The 22,171-nt window shown below is 39.5% G+C and overlaps 1 protein-coding gene across 2 annotated transcripts in view; it reads left to right on the forward strand.

The window, feature by feature from the left end:
- LOC129078968 (cadherin-6) overlaps positions 1-22,171 on the forward strand; it is a 47,756-nt gene that overhangs the window by 24,643 nt on the left and 942 nt on the right. Inside the window, exons 3-10 of one of the 2 annotated variants that reach the window (XM_054583906.1) lie at positions 577-696; positions 2,667-2,834; positions 5,001-5,188; positions 7,291-7,544; positions 12,719-12,855; positions 15,595-15,716; positions 16,953-17,070; positions 17,203-17,454. In XM_054583906.1, the coding sequence (XP_054439881.1) occupies positions 577-696; positions 2,667-2,834; positions 5,001-5,188; positions 7,291-7,544; positions 12,719-12,855; positions 15,595-15,716; positions 16,953-17,070; positions 17,203-17,454 (1,359 nt within the window). The remainder of the gene's footprint in view (positions 1-576; positions 697-2,666; positions 2,835-5,000; positions 5,189-7,290; positions 7,545-12,718; positions 12,856-15,594; positions 15,717-16,952; positions 17,071-17,202; positions 17,455-22,171) is intronic. The other variant, XM_054583908.1, reaches the window with a different exon arrangement.

Here is a 22,171-nt window from a genome sequence, read left to right on the forward strand (position 1 = left end):
AGACGTGGTTTGATTGGGATTATAGCTGTTTCTCCTTAACTCTCTGTCCTATTCTGCTTTGTTCTCGGGCTGCTATCTCCAGGGTCAGTAAATAGCTGCTGCATTTTCAGACTCCTCCTCGGCACAGGACAGTCCAGGGGAAAGAGCACCTATGACACAGAACCTCCAGCAAGATCATGAGTGGCCCCCTGATTGGACAACCCTTAAACTAATCCCTCTGGACAAAGTAACGCGGGATTCTGGTCGACTTGGGCCTAGATAACTTAAAAGAAGCACCGTAGCAAGAATGCAATCAAATCCCACCCTTAGAGATGGATTGACACCAGTTCCACCCAATGTCATGACCACTCCCTTGCTTCCCTTTAAGCTAATCCTTGCAGTATTTATAAATGGTGTTCATGTTCCTTTAGAGTAAGAAATCCAAGGCTCTTGAACCTAGCATGCCACTGAAGTTCCCCACTCCCGTGCCATGATAGTTCCATACAAAAGTAAGAGCATGCTTTCTCCTTATGCGTGTGTATCTAGGATCTGTAATGGGCCCTTAATATATTTGCAATTCATGTTCTGTCATTACAGGCACATTCGTTGTCCAAGTCAATGCAACCGATGCTGATGATCCAACGTATGGGAACAGTGCTAAAGTTGTCTACAGCATCCTACAGGGCCAACCCTACTTTTCCGTTGAATCAGAAACAGGTTGGAATTCCTTTGAGATCTTTTTACAGTCTGTAATTAGCATATTCAGCTGAGCTAGCATAATTTTTAATAAAAGCGATTGGCGTGATTGAATTTTTTAGACTTGTCTGCTAAATACCAGTGATATATTTATAAACATAACATCCAGATCATTTTAGTCAAGAAATTTAACAATGGATCTTTTACCATTCTTATATATAATATAGTCAGAAAAAATATACATTGCTTTATTTTTTTCTTCCAACTTGGGATGAAGCTAAAAGACCAACCCCTTCTGATAGACATTTTAACTGTTTACAATGATTCCAATTCTTCTTTTTCTGGTTATTTGGTAGGTTCACATTTCTCTACCATGTTCTGAGGCTAGATGTAGCCATTTGACTTGTCTGGGCCAATGAAATGTGGCAGGGATGTGAGTTACTTCCCAGTGGAACTTTTAGACCTGGTGTGTAATTTGCCACATTCCCTTCCACTTGTCCCATTGGTCCTGGGTGGAAACCAATGCTAGGATGCATCTTCAGCCAGAAATCTGAGTGTTTTGATGAGTATAGTTTCCTCCTGGCCTGCTCAGAGCATAAGCAAACAATAAACTTTACTTGCATTAACCCACTGATATTTAGCCTTGTTTGTCATCACCCATTGTCTACACTATCCAGACTGAGTTGGTTCTAATTAAGTGGATTGCCTTAATGGAATCCTTTTTTTCAACATCTCATCTTTCTGCACTTTCTCCATAACATAGCATACTATCTTATGATTAATTATTTTAGTAAGTATCATTTGTACTGTCTATTACATTTTACACTTCTGTTTGTTATCATGATAGAAGTCAAGTTCCTTTTAAACATTTTTCAAGCATCCATTCTCAGTAGAAACCAAAACCTTCTTAGGTGACTATGTCCAGTTGGAAATTGATGTGTTAAAAGGGGCAATATACTTGGAGAGAAGACCAAGAAGAAAGAAAATGCTGAGTTTGAAAACAATGAGGATGAAAAAATTAGAGCTATTCAACTTAAAGAACAAAAGGCCAAGGTATTTCGATAGAGAAATACCATTGTTTGGAGAATGGAAAGCAGTTACACTTTCACTGAAGCCAGGACTATAGGAATAAAATTGACGTGTTGTCTGAGGTATTCTCATTAAAATTTTTCTTAAATAAAAGATATTTTCAGCTTCATAGTAGTTCGGCACTGGAATGTACTACCAGGGAAGTTATAAAGCCTTCTCCAGTGATTTTTTGAAAGAATGTTGTTAATGTAAGCATAAAGCCTAGCTAGAGATTAGGCAAACTTTCAGAAGTTCTTCCACCTCATTATTTTATAACTACCTATCAACAGAGGGAAACTTCACCTAACTTAAGAATGTTGATCCCTGCTGGGACCAGTTGAACTAATGTTCACATCAGCTTTAGGAAAACTTAAATTCTCTTGGATCATACAAGATGATGATTATGAAAGAACTGATGCTATGTGTTTTTTTTAAAACCATAGTTTTGTGGTTTAGAAAATTCCCAGAACATTCATTATGGTGGGCATATTTGCTGAGCAATTAGCCAGTTCAGTAAAGTGAAACTTAAGTCAGTTCACGTACATGGCTTTTGTAACAATTTCCTCAGAATATACCTAAATATATAAAGCAGCTCCAGTAGTGTACCATTGTACTACATGCCAAGTTACATTTTTCTGTCATCTTGTAGCACTTGATATTTATACTACTGAACAGTCACCACTGTTGCAAGATTTGACTTATTCTCCTTGTATTTTAGGTGGGGTTTTTTTTAATGTGTCTGTCTCCCCGTGTGGTTTTCATTTCCTTCAGTATAAAGGTTACCTGTAACCATTTTTATGCCACCCATGACATCTGTGTAGTGTTATGCATATGGCGGGTGATGATCTGTGTTTGCATCAAGAAATGGCTCCATAAAATATTTTTAATAGATTCCTTTCCACTTCTGAATATCCTACCCATAGGTATCATCAAGACAGCTTTGATCAACATGGATCGAGAAAACAGGGAGCAGTACCAAGTGGTGATCCAAGCCAAGGACATGGGCGGCCAGATGGGGGGATTATCTGGGACCACCACAGTGAACATCACGCTGACGGACGTCAACGACAACCCGCCCCAGTTTCCCCAGAGTAGGAGCATTTCATTGACGACTTTCTTCCATGCACTTTTGTAAAACTCTAAATTGAAGAATGATGCTTATTTTCGATTACTGCTATTAATTGTCAAAATTAATGAACTTAGTAAGAACCAGCACCGTTATTAAGAATGAGTTGACAATGCTTACACTCAGTAGATGTGAACATTTATGTTCCTGAATTGTTAATTAGCTCAATGATTTCTGATATGGCTGTCATTGTGAAAGCAACATCGTTTTATTTGTCCTTATTAAAAAGAAAGCCACAGACATAAATTTGCTTGCACAGAACATATGTATACAAGCAGGCTGCTATTTGTTAGGAAAAATTTGACTTTATATTTTGTGAATTTAATCAACCATGTAATCGCTCTTAAATCCTCACGAAGCTTTGTAAGAGGAGGATTTATCATTTTACTGTTTCTAAAAATACATTTGTGCAAATCGCTATGTACTTAATCTATTTGTACTCATAAATAGTTTTCTACATTATGGTTAATTGAGATCCCAAAAGCCATCTCCAAAATCATTAACTCTCACGATTACATAGGAAGGAAGAAGAAGGAAAAAACATTTGAAAATGCCCACTTTGCGTCAAGCAGTGCACTAGGACCTTGCACGCAGAGCACCTCAGCTGGGCCCCGGGTTTTAATGTAATTTTGCTTCCAGGGACAAAATTCCTTTCTGACCATGATCTCCTAAGAAAATTACCCGAATCCTGTCTTCCAGGAGAAAATAGCTGCCCAATATTAAATAGAAAACCCACTCAATCATGGCATCTTTTAAAAGCCAGTCAGCTAATCTGGGCTTCTTTTATAATGAAGATACAGATGGATCAACAAGAAGTAGCTCTATTTCCTTTGTTTTTTTAACTGATTAATCACAATTAACTAAATGCAAAAACAGAATAGCTAACTGCTTTCTGATTTAACAGGTAGGAGAAAGGTTTTAGGAGCCTTAAAAGGTCCCCCAGAGGCCCAAACTAAAAATATCAGGATTACCAACGCTTAACCCCAAAACCTCCTTTTCCATGTTGAAATGCGCTGGGGAAGGATAACAAAAGGATTGAGGGCACCTAGATTGCACAGGTACCTTACCTCCCTCTGCACCCTGCTTGGATAGCCGGTAGCCATTCATGGGTAACCTATGAAAGCAAGGGGAGAGAAAAGCGAAAGGGGTAAAAGGCACCCCACACGGAAGTTGAATACACCAGAAAAAACTTGGCCAGTTATTATTTCACCAAGGATGAGCCCAATAACTTAGTGGATTAATATTATTCAAGGATATCCTAGTGGTGTCAGAGTATAAATTTTTTCCAAAACAATTTGCATGAATAGTTGGCAAAATGTATTGGATGAGAGAAGATAAGTTTATTTTACTTTTTTTCTCTTCTTTTGGCCCTTAGTACATGCTCGCCTAGCAGATCTAAATGGAAACTCACATGTAGTCTCCTGAAACCAATTTTGCAACATGAGGACATAAGCAAAGCGTCTGTCTGTGAAATATAGTATTTTTTAATTAGGAATATAAATTCAAGAATGGGGAAAATCTATGCATAGAAAAAATAATGTAATAAAACTTAAAAACTAATCAAAAGAAAAAAATTTAAGAGCTTTAACTCTCAATGTATTTACCTATATTCCCAACTGTGACTAGCCCAGCTCCATGTTTGAGTGAATGACTGCTAGAATACATTCTCTAAATTGCTGTAATTTATTTTCACCTTCAGTTATTATTAGCAATGACAGAAAGAACTCTTTTAAAATAATACCTAGTAATTGGCTTAAAGTCACAGTTCGGGTTAGATTCTTTTCCATTCTTTCTGCTAGATTACATTAGCAGGAAGCTTGGAAACCTGCACCCTCCTCTAACAGTTCCGTCTTTCTGACAATCACACCGTCAACTTGGAAGGCTATTTACAGGACAAGAAAAGTGTTCGCCATTTGCAAAGAGACAGGCATGAGTTAAGAGAAATATTCTTAACAATCATGAAAGTAAAGATGAAAGGAGAATAGGGTGCCATTAATTGTTTTAAGAAAAGCACAAATCTGCCTGCATCCATGGCGATGTCTGAAAGAACTGCTAGGAAATGAGTTTTATTTCTATTATGATAGAGTGTCCTTAGTCCACGTTTGACTTGTATCTTTCTGGTGATTAATAGGTACATACCAGTTTAACACCCCTGAATCTTCTCCACCGGGTACGCCAATTGGCAGCATCAAAGCCAGCGATGCCGACGTGGGAGAAAATGCTGCAATTGAATACAGCATCATAGAGGGAGAGGGGCTGGACATGTTCGATGTCATCACTGACCAGGAAACCCAGGAAGGGATTATAACTGTCAAAAAGGTAATGCCACCCTGGCCGGTGTGTCTCAGTGATTGAGTGCAGGCCTACAAACCAAAGCGTCACTGGTTCAATTCCCAGTCAGGGCACATGCCTGGGTTGCAGGCCAGGTCCCCATTAGGGGGTGCGCGAAAGGCAACCACGCATTAATGTTTCTCTCCCTCTTTCTCCCTCCCATCCCCTCTTTCTAGAAATTAATAAATAGAATGTTTAAAAAAAAAAAAAGAAGGTAATGCCATTGGTTGAATACCATACCAATGAATGCCTTTACATTTCTCTGCTCCCCAGGTAACTGAGAGCAACTACATCTCATATAATCATTCCTCTAGATTCTCTTTTACTAATTAGTTTCTTAAAACATCAAGTCTAATTACATTGAGATCTCTTTGGTTGGCTTTTAGGGGTCCTCAGTAGTCTTATGCATTCATTAATTCCATACTTTCAATAAATTTTTATTAAGGACCTCCCAGGTAAATAAATAATATAAACAAATGATATACATAAATTATAGAAAATAAATAATATAAATTAAATGAAAAAACAGTGCCAGACACTGTTCTAGACACTGTAGGTTTAATGGTTGATTCAACAGGATAGTCTCTGCTCCTGGAACTTCCAGTGTAGGAAGGAAAGAGACAATGAAACAAATAAACAAACAAACATGAAACTACAAATTCTGATACATTCTTTGAAGAAAAAGAGTAATACACTCAGTGATAACAATGGCCTCAATTAGAGAGATGATATAAAGACCACAGAAATAAATTAACACAAATTTCCTACAAGCTTTTAGCTATTTTTTGGAATACAATAATAAATTTTTTATACTCTGAATTCCTATTTGTCCCCTTTGTATTTATTCACCATTTATCCCCCAAAATTGTCTAATAGCACAGAGCACACTACAGAAGTGTGGCCAGCATTAAAAACCAGTAAACTGTTTACTTCAAAGCTACAAATAATATTAATTTTGGTTGCTTTTTTACTGATTTTACTTTTATCAATATTTTCTCTGTCCTTTAACACACTGCTATATGTGCTGGTATATATAAGTATAAAGAAATGTAAATAACAAGACAATGTTTTCCTCCTAAGCTTTGAATTACAGGTCTTAATAACTGGAAATACAATAAAACATGTTTAAGTGACACTCAGACCAATGTTTTACACTATAATATAATTAGGAAGCCCATTAGTGTGCATTAACCTTTTTAATTTTTCTGGTGCCTTATCAGATTCAAACTGAAATTTTGCCAAGCCGACTAAATCGCATTCACTAACGTCTTGATTAATTGTGTTTCTAGTGAGCCTTGTCATATTATTATCTAAAACTAAAAGTCAGCAATAAGCATTTGGGTTCACTATGTCTCCAGAAGCAAAGATACTTTTCCTAAAGACCTCTGACAACAATGATCATTACTTTCTTTGGCAAGTAATTAGCCCAATGCCCTTATCAAGATAACACTTGGAATATTTTATCACCTCTCGAGAAAAAACAACCGCCATTTTTAATCTATTTCATCTGAACGAGAAATAGGGAATCGTGACACAAGCCTGCGGTCCTCAATTCTGGCCGCACGTGAGAATCACTCAGGGAAGCATTTAAAAGTACAGATTCCTATTCGCCCCTTCTCCCGGAGGTGTTGGTTTAAGGATCTAGGGTGGGGCCCAGGCACTGGCAAATTTAAACACTCATTTGGTGTTCAGTGAAAGCCAGATGTGACCGCATCTGACTCAGAATAATCTACCACATAGTTGCCACATTGCCCCTGGTATGGCTCCCTCTAGTCACGTGGAAGGGTTTATTTTGAAGCGTGTCTAACACAGTCCTGCTCCCAGGTTCCCTTTCTGACCATCATGCCCGGCGCCCCTGCACCGCCTTTCAAGGCAAGAGCAGGCCTGGTTACGGCCCACTCCTTCCTCAGGACTGTGCACCATCCAAACTCCCACGCCTTCACCCAGCCTCACTCTGTGTAGTGCCATCTCTAAGCCGTACAATCCTCTTCATTTATCAGGGCTTTGCACCAAACATAGTTTATGTCTTGGCTTTCTGCATCTTGCCTGCTTTAAATATGTCACTTCCCACTTTGTGCCCGCCCCCCAAGCTCTTGGACTTTGAGAAGAAAAAAGTGTACACCCTCAAAGTGGAGGCCTCCAACCCTCACATCGAACCCCGCTTTCTCCACCTGGGGCCATTCAAAGATTCAGCCACGGTGAGAATTGTGGTGGAGGACGTGGATGAGCCCCCGGTCTTCAGCAAACTGGCCTATGTCCTGCAAATAAGAGAGGATGCTCAGATAAACACCACAATAGGCTCGGTCACAGCCCAAGACCCGGATGCTGCCAGGAATCCTATCAAGTAAGCACCCTTTTGTGACACGCCTTTTATAAGTTTCCGTCGATTTATATTCAAATATCTGTCTGCAAGTTGAAAAAGAGAAATCTTCTTTATCCAATTCGACCACAGTGTCTTCCTGAAAAACTACTCGAAACAGCACCTTTTATCTGTTTGCTCAACATAAATATTATTTTAGCAGCGGCATAAACTTTAAAAATGTAGAAGTGAGACAAGGTAATGCCCCTGAATGACCCAGGTTTTTGTTTTTGCTTTTTTAAGGTTGTAAATTTGTTCAAAAATGATGTGGAGAAAGCTGTGAGCATCTGTTTTTCATGTGTGGAAGACCTAGCATGTAACGCTGAGAGGCAGAATTATGCTCCATTTGGATGCGTAATTTCTTTTTTTTGCAGATGTGAATAAAACTGAGAACTGTTTCATGATACATGTCTGTCTGTGAAATCCTGAGGAAGTTAATAGAGCTGAATCCAATTTATACTATGTAAAAGCAAGCTCTATTTTCCCTGTACCTTCCTCACACCTTAGTCCTAAATCATACAGCAAGAAAAGCCTCGTTGCTCTTGGAGACTCAGGTGCTTCAGGATTCTATCTAGAATCTTATCATGAAATTGCAAAAGTAAGCCAACCTCCCAGCCTTTAGCCAGGAGCATAGTTGACTAGATTAAAAAGTGCTAAACCAGAATATCGTTGTGTAACTAATTCCCCATAAAGCAAGCAAGCAGGCTGAGAAGCCAGAGGAACCCTTGCCGGTGAGTCCACAGATATATTCTCCTCAAGGCGCCTGCATGTCTGTGGCATTGGGGAAACAACGGAACAATACCAAGTCCTGGTCTCAGGGAGGTTCCATTCTAATTGGGGCAGATAGAAATAAGCAACCTATAAATATTGTAATACATCAGGTAGGAAATAAACTGGGGGCAGTAAAATAAGACAGTAAGGAAACAACAGGTATATGGGAGAACTATTTTAGAGAGTGTGGTCAGGCTTGGCCTTGGTAGGAAATAATATGAGTAAATATCTGAATGAAAGGAAGGGATGAACCATGCTGCTATCTAGGGGACGGTCATTCCAAGAAGAGGGAAAAGCAAGGGCGAAGTCTGATTGCTTGGCTTGCAGAAGGAGTAACAAGGAGGCGTGTGGAGGGAGAAGAGCGTAAGCAAGGCGGGAGGCGGGGGTAAAGTATGAGGCCACGGGAAAGCTTGATGGCAGTCCTACTGGGGTTTTAGGCCCTGGTAAAGACTGGGTTTTATTCCAATTGAGGTAAGAAGCCACCGGAAAGCTTTGATTAGAAGTGTTATCTCATCCAAAACTACTTTTCAAAAGGATCACACCAGCTGCATTGCAGAATGTTGTTGCCGATGAGAATTTGAGGCTCTAAGGCAGTTGTTTTCTAACTTTTTAGCCATTGAGCTCTTTGTCCCAATGAACCCTAGGGCAAGTTCCATATCTAAAACACAAAAAAAATGCCTGCTTTACATTCTGAGAATAATTGTAAATCCTTGGGAAAATAGACTCTGTAGTTTTATCATTCCACTGGAATACCTAGACGCCTTGAATTGGACTACGGTCAGCTCAGAGTAGCCACATGAGAGCTCCATGCATCAAATGCTTCTCCAAATACATTAGTATCATTAATAAGGAAAATGGCCTTCATTTGAATAACACTAATAATATTAAGTGCTTTTATAACTATTCTCTCATTCGGAATTTGTATAACTGTGCAAGGAAAAAAATCTTAGCAAGTCAATGTCAAGACCAATTTAAAAGTGTTAATGCTTGAAGTTTACAAATACAAGCATCTGGTTACCTCTTTGATTGGTCAACACATTTTTAATTGAAAGAGATAATATCTTCTGGAAATTTAGGCTTCATTTTTATATCTATTTTGCTTTTTATACCAAATATCATTTTCACCCACTGCATTATATTATGTTTTGTGGAAATAAGTAGTTTGTCAAACTGGGTTGGCTGACAGCTAATTATGAAATTTCTTTTTGCCGGCGCCCCATGGGGACACATGGATTTGATGTATAAATATAGATTTAAAGATAGAATACACAAAGCCATATTGGTATGTAAGTACATATTCCAGTGATTCCTTTTATAGGGTAAAATTGATTCCTACATTAGAAAGGTACATCCATACATTGTTTTTGGTTATTCAAGGTATACATATTGAACAACTAGGTGCTACACAATACGTTAGGTATACAATTAATACTAGTGAATTCCTCCCCCAAACATTGATATATCATGAAGGCACAAACCTTTAATTCTTCAATAACAAAATAATTTTCATCCAAAAACTATCACAAATGACTCTGATTTCCATGAAAGAGTTTTATAAAATGTCATTATGAATATATATCATAAAAAGGTTACATCCAGCCCTCGCTGGCTTGACTCAGTGGATTGAGTGACAGCCTGCAAATCAAATTGTCACCAGGTTGATTCTCAGTTGGGGCATATGCCTGGGTTGTGGACCAGGTCCCCAGTAGGGGACGCGCAGGAGGCAACCACACATTGATGTTTCTCTACCTCTCTTTCTCCCTCCCTTCCCTTCTCTCTAAAAATAAATAAATACCTTTATTAAAAAAAGTTACATGCAAACAAATTTCCTTGCTAACCCACAAATTTTCCTGACTTGAGGATACATTAGAAAACAAATTATTGAATCACAAAATACAATAAAGTTTTAGAAAGAAAGAAAAAAGGAGCCACCTAGCAGGACGATCTGCTACAATCATAGTGGGATTGATTACCTTGTTCCTTGTCAGTTAGGATCACAATTAATGTGATTTGATGGTAAAGAGCTTGGCTATAAATTGGAAATATTTTGAAAAGGAAAACAACAAATAAGAAAGGCTTGTGTGCAAGCATCTTTCCTAAACAATATAGACATTTTAGGTTTTCTATTAATTTTTAAATCTCCCAATTAAAGAAAAAATATATACATCTTGGTATTTATTTTTAAAGAAAAAATAGATTTCTATTTATTCAAAATCAAAAGCTGTGTTCAACTAAAAGTGTCTCACATCATTTCCCCTTTATTTCAAGGCTTGATGGGAAAACACAATTACTTATAAAACTTAAAACTACAGCAAGAAGAAAAGAGATGAAGAACAAGAAAAAAATTGCTGCTGTATGTAACTGTAACAGCTCATGAAGTCAATAAGCAACATGTCTTAAGCTTGACATTTTTCACAAGGAAAAAATGTATTTATAGATCATTATTAAATTTCTTAAAAAGTTTATGAATATTGAGATTTTCTTTTTGGTAATTAATTATGTGCTGTAAATATTTATCATTCTCAGATTAAAAATAAAGAAAGGTGATCAAGCAAGTTCAATGCTATTGCCTAAATGCTCAATAAATGTTGATTCATGACATAAATGGAAAAAACAATAACTGTTTCATCTGTTTTAATCCCTTTGATAATAAAACATGAGGTTTATATAAATTAAAACAAAAATTCTAACCCAGGTTGATGAATATTCATCCATTGTGATCTTCATTCATTCTTTTAAAATCAGGCTTCTGTAGCCTATAATAATTGGATATCTGTTTTATTTTGACTCCTCCTAAATGACAAAAATAGATTTTTATTAAAATAAAATAGTTTGCATATTATAATTCACTAGTTATATTTTAAAACAAATAATCAACTAAAAGAGAATATTGGACATTGTACACTCTTTCAAGTTAGTAACAAGGGTTTATTTTCCTTAGAGCATTCATAATAATTTTATATGTGTATGACTAATTAGATCATTTACTTAAATTGTATTTCTACTGAGCTGACATTTTTCAATCACCTACCATAATATAAATTTTGAGAATCCAACTGAAATGGGCAGTTTTTTGTTCGTAATGGCCTTAACATATCAACTTTCTTCTGAGTCTTCTCTTTAACATTCCCTCCATAAAACACAGTGTATATATATTTCCCCCTTACACAGCTATTCCAAAAACTAGCAATCAATTTATAAAGAACAGTTCTTAAAATCTACTAGTCTTCCGTCAGTTTCAGTGTTGAAGACTCACTCTTTCCCTCTTTGGCTTCTAAGACACCACACTCTCCTTAAATAGTTACCAGGTTCTTCCTCTGTCCTGGGCATCCTTGTGCATCCCTGTTTTCCAGTTCTTCCTTCAAGTGCTTCTGTCCCCAGTGTTTTTCTCCCTTCCCTGGACACACTCTTCCTACACAGTTGCATAGGAAATCAAGGCTGTCAGTCCAGATCTTCATCTTCCTGGATGTTTCTTAGGCTTTAAGCCTCAATATATCAAAACTAGAACTTACAGTCTTCCCCAGATCCTGTTCTTCACAAACGCCTGTCCAACCAATCTCTTCGATTCAACCAGAGATCTTTGTTAAGGGTGACTTAGGGTGGGACGCTCTCCTGCTTAAAATCCACCGGTAGAGTCAGATCGCTCTCAGAGGAAATCCAGCTCCCCGCCATGGCCAGCCCATCCTTCTGTGGTCCAGCCTGTGGGCCTCCTCCCAAGCTCATCTCCTATCCCCTTCCCCTGCCTCACTAGCCTCCGCCACACGAGCCATCTTTTGCTTCTTTCAATGTAACAACTTTTAAAATAAAATGATTAGACAACCAATGATCCTACTTATTTATACAAATATACACACATTAAAGTTCTGATGTTCTAAAAACTTGAGTTAAATTATAACAATCACTGTACCTACTTGGTCTAAATTACATATAGAAAATTTTCAGTGGTGCCCTGGCTGGTGTGGCTCAGTGGATTGAGTGCCAGCCTGCGAACCAAAGGGTCACCAGTTTGATTCCCAGTCAGGGCACGTGCCTGGGTTGTAGGCCAGGCCCCCAGTAGGGGGTGCGTGAAGGGCAACCACACATTGGTGTTTCTCTCCCTCTCTTCCTCCCTCCCTTCCCCCTCCCTCTAAAAATAAATAAATAAAATCTTTTAAAAATTTGCAGTGGTGATACTCAAAATCATGCAACTTATCTACTGAGTTTACTATTAACACCTCAGTTGTCAACAACCAATTTCTCAGAATATTTTGCTTAATGTTAAGTGATAGCTATTCAAATATATGTTGCAAGTAGAAAAAATTCCACGTAACATATTCTTGGAATAGTTTTAGGATGTGAGAATAGCAAGTACAAAAACAACCTTTTTAAATTCTACTCTGCCTTTTCAGGTATTCTGTCGACCGACACACAGATATGGACAGAATATTCAACATTAATTCTGGAAATGGTTCCATCTTTACTTCAAAACTTCTTGACCGAGAAACATTGCTGTGGCACAACATTACGGTGATAGCAACCGAGATCAGTAAGTCAAACCCATAACACTGCTGTCCCCAAAGGCCAGAGGGAATGTCCGGCGAAGCATACCCAAAACTCGTCCCCATGTGTTGTTGACCTTTCTCAATACATGTTGAGGGAAAGAGCCTTGTAATGAGTTGCACTAATGTTTCTTCTAGAACACACATTGGTTTATTCACAAATGCACAGGCCACTGCAGAAGTTAAGCTGTTTAGAAACAACAAAATGGGATTGTATCGGAGTCAACTGGGGTTGAATCAGTACATGTTGGATTTGACTCCAAAAGCTTATAAATCGGAACATTGCAGAAGCAGCTGAAAAAAAAAATGGATTCATGGTTAGACATTGTGCATGTGGGTAGGAGGAACAAATATATTCCAAAATGTAGGCATTGTTTAGAAATCTTTTGGGTATTGATCCTGCGGCTTTCTATAGAATTGCTATTCCAAAATTGTTACACAATTAAGAGATATAAATTCTAACTTTTCCATGGTACAACAAAATGAGCAACACAAACCACCCAGGAATCAATAAAATGTTTAGAATGAATTTTATGGCAGCCCCCATGAAATTTAAGGCAGAGAAAAATAGTGCCAAAGGAATGCTTCAAATAAAATGATTATACACAGTGAAAACTGTGCAATGTAAACACAATGTGTAGAACTAAGTGCACGAAAGAAAAATGATCTTTAAAACATCATTTAAATATTTAAAAATAAGCTTCTAAATTATGGCACTTTTTTTAGTTTTTGTTTTTTTATTTTAAAAGTACAAAAATTTTATTTTAAAATGTTTAGCTCATTTGGGTATCTAGTGAGAAACATTCCGTATCAAATGGTATATTACAGTCATATTCTTTGTCAATATAACTCATGAGATTTTAGTGGCTGAAAGACATTGAGTAGAATAATAAATAGTCAATATGGGCAAAAGCAAAGCATTGTTTTTTGGTGGCGGCGAGAGCTCCTCATTATAGATTTATTATGCAGGAACTCACTCTTCAGAAGTTATGTGGAGGCACTAATGTGAGTACCAAGGTGGGCACTACTCAAAGCTGTGAAATTATAGCATCATTTCCCTCCAGAAAGTACCATTTTCTATAACATCAGGAATTTTTTTACTGAAATAGTCATCTCATGTGTATTTTTAAGCTTTGTGCCTAAAATTCTGTTTTTAAGATTTAGAGTTTCTAAGACATACTTGAAATCACTAGCGATGAAGACCTTTGAACACTTCATCCTCAGCTGCTCCCACCTTGGGAGAACTGTGTGAGCAAAACCTCAGGTGCAAAGGGGCTTAGGAGTCACACTGAACTTCCTTCGCTGCTTCTGAAACCAGGAGCTAAAATCCGGGCAGTCCGGCCCCAAGGCCTTTGCACTTGCAACTTCCTCTGTCTGCAGAGCCAGAGACAGGCACGTGGTTTAATATTATCTTTGTTCGTGTCTGTGCAAATGGCGACTCATCAGACAAGCCATCCCTGGTCATCGCACTCAAAGTAGCGCATCCATGCCTTTCCATTTGCTTTTCCTTGTTTAATTTTTCCATAGCTTTTACCAAGTGACACATGATATATTTATGTGTTTACGGTTTGCTCCCCACACTAGAACAGAGCTTCAGGAAGCAGGATCCTTCTTGTGTTCCCCATGTATTCCAGCACCCCAAATAGTGGCTGGCACCAGGTAGATATTAGATGCTCACTAAATATTTATCAAGGGAATGAACAAATTGACACATGAGCAAATTGATTAATGAAGAAAGCTGAGGTGAGAGACTCCAACTCCTGATTCTTAGACCAGGAACCTCTCTGTCACACTATCCTGGAGATTTTCCTAGAAGACAACCCAAGTACTCTGTTTTTCCCAGGTCTTCAAACATTGATTCTGCTCTATCATTATCCCAGACGAACGGCCTGGGCATCGGAATCTGCTAGACCAAAATTTGAATCACATCTCCCCTCCTTACTATCACTGGACAAATTACCTAACTTTTCTGTGCCTCAGTTTCCTCCCTGTTCCATGGGTGCAATGATCTCAGAAGTCTGCAAGGATTAAACAAGATAATGTAGCCAAGTGCTTAGCACAATGTTTAGCTCTTATTCGGCACTCAAACTAAAAGAACTAAGACCAATAACAATCATTCATCCCCACCACCCCCACCACCCCTTCTTCCTTTGTCCCCATTTTCCCCACCTGCCTCCTTCCTTGGCTGCCTTTAAAGCCTGGCTCTAGCCTGGCTGGTGTGGTTCAGTGGATTGAGCACTGGACTGTGAGGCAAAGGGTCGCCAGTTCGATTCCCAGCCAGGCACATGCCTGGGTTGTAGGCCAGATCCCCAGTAGGCAGCCTGCAAGGGAACAACCACACATAGTGCTTCTCTCTTTCTCCTGTCCTTCCCCTATCTCTAAAAATAAACAAATAAAAATTTAAAAATAAAATAAAACCTGGCTCTAGAGTGCCCTTTCAGAATAGCCTTCCTTTCCACTCTGGTGTTTACCATGCAGTTACACTACATCAGCACGTGCAGCTGTGGCCCCAGGCCTTTCCACTAGGTGTACCTCAGGGACCAGAAGTACCAAACAATCTAATTCTACTTTCTTGTGACTACGTTGGTAGCTAACGTTCTCTGATACTCCCAGCAGCCGCAGGGAATCCGTTTCTGAGTAAGAAAGAAGGAGTTGGGGACTGTTGTCTAAAGGGGATTGGTGACCACCATATAAATGTCTGTCCCTTGCGTTTTGGCATGTTGCAGATAACCCAAAGCAGAGCAGCCGAGTACCCCTGTATATCAAAGTTCTAGATGTCAATGACAATGCCCCAGAATTTGCAGAATTCTACGAAACGTTTGTCTGTGAAAAAGCAAAAGCAGATCAGGTGAGTTTCATGTGAAAGTACATTAATTTAGTCAGATTAATTTAGATCCTCTCATAATTCAGATGATAAACAGAACTAAGGACCCCTATTGAATGGTCCAAGAAGTGAATGTTAACAAAATTAATACTGTAAATAAGAGCCAGGATGGATATTTAACTTGCATAAGAGAACAAACAATTTTTAAGAACTAGAAGTTCATCAGACTCAAACTCTGATTCCAAATCAGTCTTAAGTTTTCATTAAAATAGATTAGTCACAGCTTTATTGGAAAAACCTTTATTGGTAAGCAGATAGTTTTAATTACCACATATACTAGAAAGTAATGACTAGAACATATTTTACAAATGTCTCTAATCCATAATTCCGCTTACTCGCATGCCCATCTGTACAAGCAAAACAAATTCATGAATGTTTTACACATGTCCCCATCTAAAATAGGTCTTTTCTGCCAGTGATATAAAAGTTATGTTACAGTTTGTCAAAATGGAAGTACACTTTTAAAATACATGTTACAGTGGGGAGCTGAAGTTATGTGCTGTATATCCAAATTTTCCTTTTTGCTTTTTGCATGCTGGTGGCCTTTGTATATGACCAGATGGCACTGCCAGGCAGGCCGGCCAACAGGTGCCTTCATTTCCTTAAGCTGCGGTGTTCATAGATCACTGTGATGTTGTGCAGCTTTGATTCGGTCTAGGACTGTGTTTTTCAATCCAGTGATGTTTGTGCCCCAGGGGACATTTGACAGTGTCTGGGGCATTTTTTATTGTCACAAGGAAGAGAGTGCTACTGGTATCTAGTGGGAGGAGGCCAGATTTGCTGCTAAAAATCCTTCAGCACAGCCTGACACCAAAGAGTTACCCCCGAGCTGTTTCCCACCCATCAGTTCTTTGCATAGAGTGGATTTGCTGTAAATTTTTTAGAGGTTATCACTTAATTTTTTTTTTTATTTATTGACTTTTAGAGAGAGAGAAGTGGGGTGGAGAAAGAGAAACAACCATTAGTTGTTCCACTTATTGATGCATTCATTGGTTGATTCTTGGGTGTGCCCTGACGGGGTGGAACCCGCAACCTTGGCCTATCATGAGATCACGCCAATGCTGAGCTACCTGGCCACAGTGATGCTATCATTTTTTTAAATTAAAACTAGAAATCATTTAGTCAAGCAATTCACTGCAAAACTGTAAGGAACATATTAAGCTAGCAATACTTTATGACGCTTGATGGTTTGGGTTTTAGTTGATTCAGACCCTCCGAGCTGTTGACAAGGATGAGCCTTACAGCGGGCACCAATTCTCCTTCTCCCTGGCCCCGGAAGCAGCCAGCGGCTCAAACTTTACTATTCAAGACAACAAAGGTAAATGAGAGCAAGTGGCCTTCTCTGTCTGTATGTTTATATCCGTGTCTGCACCCATCTATCCCCCTCACGATTGCTCCAATACATGACGCGTCATCCACGTGCACTCACCGCTTTGCTTTCCGGTTCCAGACAACACAGCAGGAATCTTAACTCGGAAAAACGGCTACAACAGACACGAGATGAGCACCTATCTCCTGCCTGTGGTCATTTCAGACAACGACTACCCAGTCCAAAGCAGCACTGGAACAGTGACTGTCCGGGTCTGTGCATGTGACCACCACGGGAACATGCAGTCCTGCCACGCCGAGGCCCTCGTCCACCCCACGGGGCTGAGCACGGGGGCTCTGATTGCCATCCTTCTGTGCATCGTGACCCTACTAGGTAAACTGCTTCTCCCTGCCTCCTATCTCCCCCAGCTGAGGGGCACACACTGTAACTGTGACACTCTAGATTTATCCGCCTCCCCCATTAAGGCATACAGCCTGATCTAGGTGAGTAGAGATATGTGCTGAGAATCTGTGCTCTCTGACCGTGAATTAGCTTTTGCTTGAATGTGACTTTGGAGAATGAGCAGATGTGAAACTTAGCCGTGTTTTTACCTACCCAGGGAACAACCGCACCAAGAGAATCTCTTGCCTTTTAGGCTGGGAATGAATCTCAGGGGGATGTAAGGGCAACAGAAATACGCTCTTGTCATCCCATTTGTTGGTTGATAGCTAACCTAACAGACATTGTTAAATTTTAAAGAGCAAGAGTCATCCTGACTAGAGTATCTGATGAAGGCCTTTCTGCAGAGGTAACGTTTAAAACTCAGTGTGGTGATGACCAGAGGGAATTGGGGCAGGGATGGGGGAGGGGAGCTGGGTGGAGGCCAGCAAACGGGGACACCTGTAATAGTGTCTACAATAAAACTTTTTTAAAAACCTGGAACTGAAAAAAATTTGGGAGATACTTAATATTGCAGTGAAATACCTATATTGTAGATACCGTACGTTTTAAAACTTGTCATTAAGTATTTGGTATGCAGTTAACACTTTCTCTTTAGTCACAACTGGTATGTAAATAAATGCTATAGATCTAGAAAAAAATCCATGGGAAACTGGAAAGAGGAATGCGGTGACTTTTTCTCCTTCACACAGAAAAATAAAAAGCAATTAAATTTTCTCTAACCCAGCAAACTTAAACCCATTTAAATTACCACCCTCTTAGCATTGCTCTATAATTGCCATACAAAATGTCTATTATTTCTCAGACTCTTGATAATAAAGATCTTCTGAGACCAAGGAAATAAATCTGGGACCTAAAAGATATCAATGCAATAAAAGCAAAAATCAAGGTATAACAATGATTCAAATGAAATCTGTTACCCCCAACCAACCGATTAAGCACACAATTTGAGCTCAAAATGCTCAAAGGCCCTTGACTGTTATGAACTAAGAAATCAATGTTAACTAATGCAGCCCTTCCAAAAATAAAAGTCAGATTTGTATAGCTTGCCTACACAATGGGAAAAGAAAAGTAAGAAGTTACAGTTAACCTGAATTACAGGGTGGGAAGGACTCAAAAAAAAAAAAAAGAAAGAAAGAAAGGACAGTATAGAAACTTTGAGAAGAGTAAAGGAAGACCTACATAGACCTACATTTCTCCAAGAAGAGAATGAAGATGCCTAGGGATCCCTACTCAAGAACATCACATTCCAGATCAACTTTGCTAATTATAACAGAAACCTTGAAACTCAGCTTCAGAACTGTGATTCTCTCTGTCATCTAATCTTTGAGGAAAGTATTTTAAGGTATGAGGATAAATAAAAACTGACAGTATAAAAAGACAAATCGGTATTTCTATTGGCGATTCTGTAAAAATTGTTTTGGAGGAAAAGGGTATGATATATTTTATACATTGTTTTTTTAAAGGTTGTTTTTAGAAGGGCTGGATGGGCAGGGCTGTGCGCAGGTAGAATTCCAGGGACTCTCGTCCCCTAGAGGCGGTTCTTCCTTTCGCTGCTCATCCACCCATTTCCTCCTCCCCCTTTTCTTCCCCCTACCAGCTCCTTTTACCCTCCCTTTTCCTCCTTTCCTCCACCGAATTCGTTATTTCCTATTACCCCTCATTTGCCTCGGGGCCTCCTTAAGCACCTTGCCTAATCTCTTCAGGATTCTGTACCTAACAAAGAAAGAGAAAAATGGGATTTAACCTTTAACTAGTCTCATGTCATATACTGAGCAAGATGCTTAACAAGTGTTTTTCTCACCCCTCAGCACCATCTAATGTATATGTATCTGCATTGTAAATATGAAAACTGAGGCTCCAAGATGTGCTGTTCTATAGCCAAGTCACACCACTAATAGGTGATAGAACTAAGTTCCGGCCTCAGGGCTTCTCTCCCCGGCCTCGGCGCTTCCACACAGCACTCGACTTTCTTCGTGAGCTGTTACAGCACGCAGGGCACCTTCCAGGCTGAGAGGGAGCCAGAACTGAAAAGGAGACAGGTGAAGAGCGTGGGCGCAAACCTGAGGGTTTGTAAGAGAAGGAAAGCCACATTCATACGGGAGGGAATCTGCAGTCAAGAAAGTGAATCAGGTGGCATCTGCTGTTTTATTTCCAAAAGTAAAACAACAGTAAAAACCACTGCATCCCGTGTCTCTATGGTGCGTTTAGAGTCTGTGAGACATGCTCATAAATTAACTCATTCCTGACAACAACAGTGGGAATCATGTTACTGTCTTTCTTCAGAGAAGAAAACTGACTTAGAAAGGTCAAGTCCTTTAAGTAAACCTGATCTCAAATGACTTGCTACTTTCTAGTTTTACCATGGGATTTGAGCACAAATTTGTCCAAGGGCCTCCTCCTTCGAAATAATTTCACTGCTGTCCTCTGGCCCCACGGGAGCAGGGAAAGCGGGGTGCTCAGCGACTGGGCAGGGCACCTCTTTGGTGAGTTATTTCCTCAGAACCTTTTTGTTCTGTGTGCTTAGATCTCAGTTTATGGTTTATAGAAGTTAGCTTTGGAATGCTCTCCCTTCTAAACAGTTATGCTATCAAGAAATTTCGCTCAGAGGTGCAATGGGCTGATAAGAAAAGATACAGGCAGTGGTAGCTGTAGGAGAATTAGGCAGCGAGTCAAAGCCTTTGAATGACAATGCGTCCTCTCTCTGCTACACAACTGCACTTTAAGGTGCCCAGAGGACGACAAGGATAGACATAGGTGACTTAAGCTGGGGGAGAATTGGGAAGTGATAGATGCCTGCCTTAAACAATGGAACAAACCCATGTACGTCAGAGTTGAATTCACTGAGAGTGAGTTAGCTTTGGTCTGTCATCCAATACCAAAAGCTGTCTTTACTCACAACCTTCTGTTTCTCAAATCCATGTCACTGATCACACGGCAAAGCAGTATAACAAGGAATTTTGTGAGCTTCCCTCTGCCCGAAGGCCTGCAATTTCCACTCACCTGGACCCCAGAGTAAAGTGGAGGCACAGAAGTGCCCACACAACCCAGCACGAGGTGGCCCCTCCCTCCAGTCTCCTCTCCAGGCTCCCTCTGGTCCAGCCACAAGGTCTCCCATCTGTTCCTCAAACGCCCCCTGCACACTCCCTCTCCAGGACCTTCTAGCTCTGTCCCCTTCGCCAGAGAGCTCCTTGGATGACTCCTCATGCCTTTGCTCAAATGGGACATTCTCAACGAAGCAATTACCCCCCAAAAAACATCTAATGCCCCTCGCGCACCGCAAAGGTACTCCAGTACTCCCGGCTCTGCTCTTCGTATCTAACCACTTTGTTTATTACGCACATTGTTTATGTTCTGTCTCCACCGCCCGCCCACCAGCACTTGCCCACCTTATCAGGGTGGAGATCTCGGTCAACTCTGACTGACAGTACCTAGAACTGCACCTGGCACAGAGTAGGCCCCACATAAGTATTTACTGAATGGAGGGATGAATAAATGCCCTGAATGGATGCGACAAATGAAGTATCAGAATACTCTCTGGCAGCAAAAGAGAATGTAAACAATAACACAACAATACATTTGAAATAGGCAAAATTGTATATCCTTGAAAAATGGTCTCTAATCCAAACCTGTGTCAAAGCATGGTTGAGCGCGAGCTTTTTAGTCTGCTGACCTGGATTTCAATTGCTTGTACATGTGGCGCCTTTAAACCTCAATTTCCTCTATGTAAAATGGAATTACAATCATGGTACCTATTTTGTAGAGCTATTATGATAATTAAATAAATCAGTCTGTAAAGCTCCTAGCCCAGCACTTGACACATAGAACTCTCCTAACAGATAACCGATTATTAATATATTAACTTGTAAAATGTTAATATATAGACACAAGGTTATGCATGTATCCATTATTATATAGGAAGATACACATATCCACCAAAAGCCATTATTCTGTGATTCTTATTGTAATAGTTCAATATTCATGGCTCATTAAGAAAAAAAATGTGGCCATCTTATGGATGAGAGAAAAAAAGAGATGTTACTGGTACTTCCTGGAATAAACTCCCACGGACAAACCCAGTTAAACAATGCATTTTCTGCCCTGGATAGCTGTTTTCTCTCTAAGCCGTTTCTGTTTTTATTTTCCCACCAATATGTCCGTTTGTAGATGTGTCTCTCCACAGGTAGCCAGCTGTGTTCTAGCCAGCCAGCTGTGAAGAAATATCAGCAGCTATTTAAACACAATTCTTGCCTTGTCTCTAATTTGAGTTAGGAGGAAAAATCAAAAGAAAGAACATCCAGACAAAAAATCTACAGAACATGAACCTTTGAAAGATATTGATTGTGTTGGTTTTTTTTTTTTTAGTTCCCACTAAATGTGTATAGTTTGTTTATCTTGAACAGAAATAATCTGGTATGTGTGTTATTACCTGATCCCTTCGAATGGGCTGATCTTGAAGTCCAAAATGGCTTTCTGAGCTGTACCTGGGTCTCTCTCCACCTATTATCTGTAATATTTTCTCCTATTTGGGAAAGGTATGCGAATATTCACATCTCTACTTCAGGTTTGGAACTAATTTTACACTTTTCTCAGGAAAACAAAAAAGAAGGCATAGTGCAAAAGTTATTTTAGATGTGGAGTTATGCAAACC

The sequence above is a fragment of the Pteronotus mesoamericanus genome, unplaced genomic scaffold (assembly GCF_021234165.1).
Source record: "Pteronotus mesoamericanus isolate MK-2021 breed Mesoamerican mustached bat unplaced genomic scaffold, CSHL_Meso_final contig_75, whole genome shotgun sequence".
Taxonomy (NCBI): Eukaryota; Metazoa; Chordata; class Mammalia; order Chiroptera; family Mormoopidae; genus Pteronotus; species Pteronotus mesoamericanus.